At 38.9% G+C, this 7,623-nt stretch overlaps 1 protein-coding gene and 1 long non-coding RNA gene across 2 annotated transcripts; one reads left to right on the forward strand and one right to left on the reverse strand.

The window, feature by feature from the left end:
- Positions 1-460: 460 nt before the first annotated feature.
- On the forward strand, positions 461-4,442 carry LOC144640847 (tiggy-winkle hedgehog protein-like). The gene is made up of 3 exons (XM_078499911.1): positions 461-927; positions 1,467-1,670; positions 2,818-4,442. The coding sequence occupies exons 1-3, from the start codon at positions 465-467 to the stop codon at positions 3,342-3,344; spliced, it is 1,194 nt and encodes a 397-aa protein (XP_078356037.1). The 5' UTR covers positions 461-464; the 3' UTR covers positions 3,345-4,442.
- Positions 4,443-4,645: 203 nt separating this feature from the next.
- LOC144640848 (uncharacterized) lies at positions 4,646-7,363 on the reverse strand. Its single transcript, XR_013568452.1, has 2 exons — positions 6,683-7,363; positions 4,646-5,987 (listed from the first exon to the last, which is right to left on the reverse strand). It is a non-coding gene; the product is annotated as an uncharacterized LOC144640848 (long non-coding RNA).
- Between the last annotated feature and the right edge of the window lie 260 nt (positions 7,364-7,623).

Consider the following 7,623-nt stretch of genomic DNA (forward strand, 5'->3'; position numbering starts at 1 on the left):
AGAAGTTATAATTTTGATCTTTTATTTCCAAAACCCCGCCATGTTTATTATTGATAAAGTTTGGTAGCAGTTTTCATCTGGGACGCGTATTTCCAAATACACTTGTTCTAAATCAGTGAGCGCGCGTGAAACATGTTACAGTTTTTTCTTTTAGAGCAGTTTTCAATTGAGTGTCGGAAAAACCAAAAGCAAAGTAATCACTCTGGCCAATCACGAAGAACACAGACAATCCAGTAAACCAATCAAAACTCGAAGCAAATACATGTTGCCAGCGCAAAGCGCGGGAAAACGTGCGCGAGCGAGTCACGATTGATTTTGGTTTCAATTCTGATTGGCTGAGGAAGTGGCGCCAGATTTTTAAACCAATCACTAAGCGTAGCAATGCAAAATTAAAGCAAACCCAAATAACTTTCGACACTTAAGTGAAAACCGCTCTTACCTCTGTACAAACTGTTTTTACAGGAATGCTGCCACAGTTTTCGATCCTTCAAAAGATGTATCTTGGTAATATAGATTATGGCGGAGTTTACAGCAGTGTTGACGTGAAGGAATACGTGTTTAGAGAAGAGGATAAAGGGAAACGCGATGTTCTAAAGCCTAACGCCACATGCATGCTGCGCATGAGCGCCGTGTTAAACGTCACAACCGAGCAGCCTGGAAGCCAGAAAGGTTATAACGACTACTATTATTTCCATAAACGAGACGAGCTTTTGAAGTACCTCAAGAAAATGTACGGAGAACCAGTTGAGTCCAACAAGACGAAAACGTTTCGTGGGCATGTGGGAATAATGTTCATTAACATCACTGGGAGCGAGGCGAGTGATGACTGCAGTGTTCTTCTGTGGAACGGAAACGGTTTCCATCAGGGGAAGGGTCTGCTTAATCACAAGGATTTCTATTCTGCTCAGCTGTGGGCTGCTCCTACAGGTATTTGTTGAACATATGTTAGAATCACTAGAGAGAAGTTGGCAATCAGGAAATGGGGCAGAAAGGAGGGAAAGGTCGAGAGTGGGTAGGGTGTAGTGTTGCAAAACAAAGAGATCCTCTAAACCTATCTATGACTTTCTTCCGTGCAGTTTTTCTACTTTAATTTCCTTCCATGAACCGTTTTTTTTTCTGTTTTGTGATGTTTTAAGGAAATGACTGATTTCACACAGTCTCATAAATTAGCTCAAAGTTTGATGGTAGCTGTCTGTAAGAGAGTTCCAACATAATTGAATGAAGCAATTGAGTATCAGCGCAGTTCGCTTACTAGCTGTTTTTTTTTTTTGTGGTACGTACGTAAATCTTGGTAAGAAAAACGCGACCAAATGTCTTGTATTAAATGCCTCCTCTCCAAACTAACGTTGTGCAACACCGAAAAAAAGAAGAGGACACGAACAGTATACAGGTATAAAGTAACTTTGCTAGTAACCCAAGATAATAGCTAGTGATATTAACATCTGCATATTTTCTCTTCGCTTCAGCTGGCTGTGTAATCGATGTGAATGTAAAGCAGTCCGGTGGAACAACATGTTTCCCGTCCAAGTCTCAAGTTGAGCTCAGATCTGGAAAGAAGATTCCCATCAGTGACTTGGCCATTGGTGACACAGTCAAGACGTTTACTAAGAATGGTGAAGTGGTGTTCAGCCCTGTTATTACTTTCCTGGATCAAAATCCCGACTACAAAGGTGAGATTTGCCATAAATAAATTATTGTACCTCTTAACCCTTAACATGCTGAGCCCGGATTTTTTCGGGATTTGGAGGAATAGCCATTCTGCCACTTATGACGTCACCAATTTACACGTCAGCAGATTTTTGTGATTTGCATCTGATAGAGCTTGGATAGATCTTTCCATAGGACTGTCCATCTTCAATATTGACTGCATTCCGACAGAGCTAATCGAAAAACACGTGATCAGTTTTTGGTGTAAAATTGGTGCTAAAACAGGACAAAATACCCGTACTTGATCATGATCTCCTTTCCAGGGTTTTCCATTGATTCAGGTCAAAACTTTTCAGGCCAGTAGAAGGGGTGCACAGAGTAAAAGATAGAGAGAATAAGAAAGCAGAGAAAAACGAAAAGGAAAGGAGCAAGGAAAAATATCGGAACGGTTCAGCAAATTTTGGCTTATGCGCACGCGCCAAAGTAAAATATTGTACATTTTTACATGGTAATTACATCAAAATCTTCCTGCATTGTCAGAAAGTGCATTTTTAGCAAATTTAGAGAAAATTTGGACCGTAGAGCCGAGAAAATCGATTAACGGTTAAAAAAACGCGTTTTTGGGAATAATTTCAGCATATTAAGGGTTAATGTCTCTTATAAGATGTAAACAATAACAACCAAAAAGCAGTACAATTTTCACCGAAATCAGCAATATTATCCAGCCGTAGTTTCTTGCGCGCGGTTTCCCATTGCGGTCAAAGGTCAAACAAATCCCCCCCCTCTCCGGAGGAAAGGGGAAGGGGGATGCAATATCATGATACACTGAAAGTAAACTAGACTTTTTAAAGTCGTTCGTGCTCGTTTTCGCGCTTCGCGCTCTGTGGCTCTGCGAGCTCGACGTGTAAGCAAGTCTAAAATGGACCTTTTTCGCATGGGCGTTTTGTTGCTCCATTACAGACCGTGTGATGATACTCTTGGGAATTCTTGCTTTCAAATTTTCAAATAGTCGCGTGTATATCAATGAATAAATTTTATGTGGATAAAAGGAAAATTCCCTAGAGAGCATCACGTGGTCTATAATGGGAAAACAAACCGCCCAAGCGAAATAGGTCTATTATAAAGCTAGTCAGTTAATCAAATAATTCTTTACTTTCGCTTTGTTTACAGGTCACTATTACACCATCACGACTGAACACAAAGAACTGACGATCAGCGAAGCTCATCTTATTTTCAAGATCGGAATATTACGCGGTCCCCTTGGACAGCATACCTGCCGCTCAGTGCACGCGTCCCAAATCAAACCCGGGGACTACATTCTCGTTCAGGCTCCACAGTGCAAGGGGCCCGTCTTTGACCACGTGATAGCGGTCTCGAAAGCTGAAAGGGTGGGAGCCTTTGCACCAGTTACCCAGGAAGGGACCATGATAGTGGACGGAGTTTGGGTGTCGTGTTATGCTGACATTGCGGACCACGATTTGGCTGATTACCTTATGACGCCTTTGAAGAGCTTTTATGGCTGGGCCCCTCAAATGCTAGGGGCCAGGGGCAAGTATGCGCATGGGTACCTAAAGCGAGTCCTGCGTCCCATTGGTACAATGGTCTTTGGAAAGGACATGTTTTATCAGGAGCCAGACAACGAAGTGATGAGAGGAAAAGAAACCGTTACTTCAGTCTTCGACTGGTCTAAAGAGTGATTTCTACTTTAATATTTCGAACTAAGAAGAAATTGAAGTAAACTGAAACTGAAATTCCTTTTTAGGGCTTGTAACTTTTAACTTGTAACTTAGTTTTTAGAATTTTAGTTTTTAACTCAAGTTGTAATTTTAACTTTTTGCTTGCAACTTTCCTTTTTTCAGGTATTTTAACTGTGTTGCGCGTTTGAGCATTTCCACATGTTATTTGCACATGCACTTGCATGCAAAAAAATTAAAAAGCATGCAGTAAAACGATCAAATGTAGATTTTCTGATACAAGCTACAGGCGTTAGATCTTCATAAAGCGAGTTTAAGGTTTTATTATATCCAGACCGTTGTGCAATTTACTTATGGTTAGCATATCAGAAGTAAAAACCAAAGGATGCCTGTTTTTTAGTAAGTCTTTTTTTTTCTTGCATTTTTTAATGTGAGCTGATTAAACAGCCTTGCAACGTCAAAAGTTGGTCAAATTGAGATATCAAAAAATAATCAGTAGAAATGACAAAATGGAAAGCAATAGAATGTATTGAGCAATGGATTTAAAGCTGAATCAGGAAAGATCTACTGCATGGGAGAACGAGCTGGTTCCATTTTCGGCAAATGTTTGAATATTCGAAGAAACAAACTGCATAGCAGTTCAGTGTTCACTGAGTGTAAGGCTTCTCGAAGCGCTCATGTGCTTTCACATAAGGGCTGATAAGCAAACACGAGATTGTCGAGATTGAGTTTGGTAGTGTAAAGCCGAGACCTAAGAAAAGACGTGTTTGTACAAGTATTTGTGTATTTTTTAGACTCACTCGAATATTTACATCAAGCGTGTGCAGCTATATGTTATCAAGAGTTTTTTTTAATTTCTTTAATAAAATTAAGTTGTGATATAAGCTGAGTACGTTATAACCATAGCATGCATAGTACATAGCTTCATGCAAAACAGCTATCCGTCCTATTATAGAGCAGGCGTTATATAATCGTTATTTTAATTTTAAATACACGTTGTTTTATATCATCACTGTTTTTTTTGTGGGCGATTTTTGATGTAATTTAGGGACAAGTCTGATTGTAATAAAACTTGAAATAAAAAATTGCTACTAAAGCTTATATGTGGTAGAAAGCGTTTTGCTCAGTTTGTTGTGGATGTAAGTTAATAATATCCTTGTAGGAAACAACAAGGATACTCGAAAGGTTTCGACCTACTTTCATGTCAAGGAGTTTAAAGTAACTAACCAAAATAAGAAGAACGTGTTTAAATCATTTGAATGCCTTCGCAGGTTATTAAAATAAGATATAAAAACAGAGTCAAGTTTTCTTTTGCAAAATTTATTCTACTTTCTACAAACCCTCCCATTTCCTTACTAACAATAGCGAAAAGAACGCTTTCACATTATCGCTAATCAGACCACTCGATCGCCAGCGATCGCAGCGAAAATAAAACACACCCTCCGTCTGCGATCGTCAGCAAACGAGGTATTCCTGATGTATACTAAGGACTAGTGGTAAGTAGTAGCTTACGGGCTTGAATTGATCTATTTCCAGTAATGAACACTTTTAACTTGAGAAAGTCTGAAAGGGCCAACGGACAATACAAAGAACCGGATCCTGGTGGATCTGATCAGCAAATTGTTTCCAAATATGGTACTTAGCAAAATGAATATTCAAACGCTGTGCGCGCATTACACGTTTCAACCCTTATGGGTTTCTGATGAATACGAACAAATTAAAAAAACAGAAAGGCTGACCGTACGGTGGAGGGATATACAAGTTCAATCCCTCCACCGTACGGTCAGCCTTTCTGTTTTTTAATTTTTTGGTATTTACAATAAACATTTTTTTTATGTTTTAATTGAAATTAAATCTTCTTTCTAGAGTTTAATTAAAATAGTTTATTATAAAGTTTGTCCAACAATTGCAGTTTGTTAAGCGACCATTTTTTAACCGAAACTCAGAGGCGAACATTAACACGATAACATTGTTAGATTTGTTCTGCGTCAAATTTTACATTTAAGATTTATATAAATAACGCTAACCAATGTGTTGAAACAAATGCCAAATAACGGCAATACAAGCAGACAAATGCTTACTTTTAAATAACTAACTAGAGTAAATGGTATTTCCATACAAAACTTTAACCCTTAAAAATCCGAAAGTATGTTATAAAATTCAATTCATTGTTCTTCACAAAACTCTTATAGTGCAAAATGCGACAGGTCTAATTGTTTCAGCACAAACCAGTGGTCGAGCTGATCTATTAAACGTAGTTAACCACTGTTTTTTCTAATTCTAAATACACGACTTTTAAAGCTAAACGATCTGTAAGAACGAAAACAATTTATTCAACAAAATATTCCTGGATAGCGTGCCACTGCTCAATTTCAAGATGAGGTTTTTCCATGACTTGTTCCCAGTGCTTGTACTCGCTCTCGACATTCACGCAATACCCAAGATGCACCGTGCCCAACGCTACGTCACGCATTCTTCCACGATGCTTGACTTTGAAGATCAGCGTGACTTGGGGCAGTTTGTCCGCGTGCATGTCGAACACAAATACTTCGCTGAAGTTCGGTGTCAGAGTGTTATGCGCAGTCTTTGTTGTGCGAGTGCTCAGCTTTCTACCACAGAAGGTGAGTTCAAGTTTAACAAATGGATCTAGAAAGGAGAGGAAACTCGATATTAGAATTGATTTTTAAGAAAAAATTTTAATAGTTGCTAAAAATTTTGCCTAATTTAGTGGTCTTGCACTTTACTTCGAGACAGCTAGTTTCCAGCGAGGCATGCTAATGCCGGAAACAGAGGAAACAACATGGTTTAAAATATTTGTTCAACTGGTCTGCCTCCTGTTAGTTGGGATTTCAAACCATGTTATGGTTTGAAATCCCAACTGGCAGGAGGCAGACCAGTTGAGGATTTGAACTCCGGAAGATCGAGAATTCAGCTAGTGGAAGGGTAGAGGGCCTGAACTCGTAACCTTCGGATTTCAACGCTAGCGCCGTAAAACACTCGATCACTCTGTTTCCTCAAATAAAAAATGAAGGCACGATGACGAAATGGTTGGTAAGAGGTCCAGGGACTAAGCATGGTCGGGTCATTGTGTTGTGTTCTTGTGTGAGACACTTTACTCTCAAAGCGCCTCTCTCCACCCAGGTGTATAAATAAGTACAGGCGAATTGCTGAGGCACCTGATATAGTAAACTGCTATTGACTAGCCTTCGATCCAAGGGGAGTTGAAATAACCCAGTACTTAGTAAGGGCTTATTTGCTTCTCGTAAAACATGAAAAAAACCCCGAACGATTAACCTTTCTAGCGTGAACTTCAAAATCTACTTCATGTAAGAAGCTCTTACTTAGTTTCCCACCACTTGCAATTGGCTGTAAACCTCTGGCGCAGTTTAACTTGACTGTAAGTTTTTGGTCAGTTGGGTTGTTGCACAACGAAATCGACAGCTCTCCGAGTTCAGAGGGAGAATCCACAGGTTCCTGCAAAACAAACAATGTTAAAAGGGGTAGCTGAAAGAGATTAAGCAAGCTAAGCTTTCTGCTCAAATACTATACTGTTAATGCGTTTAAGAGGCTTTTTCACGGATTTTACCAGATTTTTGAACAGCCAGGATTCCTAAAAATAATTCGCAGGAAACCTAAAAATAATGGTCTATCTTTATTAAAAATTGTTATATTAGAGCACTGAAACTGTTAACGAGCATCTTTGGCTGCGGATGGCTAGGATGGAAATGGATTTTAATTTAACAAAAGAGGCTTAACTTTTCAAGTTGTTAGCCGTAGCTTGATTTCTATCTGCAAATTAAAGTTATATCTTCTTTTAGATGTTCACAAATAAGGTTTTTCGTGTCGTGGGTTAAGTTGTTTAGACCAAAAATCTGCGAAATGTCTGTGGCTTAGCTCCTTTAAGCAGTTTCGCATTCTTCATTATCCTATCGATCTTTACATGTAAGGCAATGCTCGATTTCTTTTTAAAATTTGTGTTACAAGGTCTCATGACCCTATAAAATGTTTTCATTATTTTTGGAAATATTTTCTTTAATTTGGGGAGGTGGATAAGTTAATTTTCAAGAAATAGGTGAAAATAAAGGTTTACATCTACCTTGATTTGATAAAAGGTGGCTATCGGGCTGTTAAGGAATGTATGGGGTTTCATTTTTTGTTTTTTTTGTGTGTGTGAGGATACGGAGAATTGTTCGGCTTTCTTCCAATGAAATGTCGCCCTGTCTAATGTAGTGAATGCAATCTTAATTTTTTTTCTCCCTCCCTGTCTCCCCCCCCCCCCCGT

This window comes from Oculina patagonica, unplaced genomic scaffold (assembly GCF_052425735.1).
Source record: "Oculina patagonica isolate OP01 unplaced genomic scaffold, crgOcupat unplaced510, whole genome shotgun sequence".
NCBI classification, from domain to species: Eukaryota; Metazoa; Cnidaria; class Anthozoa; order Scleractinia; family Oculinidae; genus Oculina; species Oculina patagonica.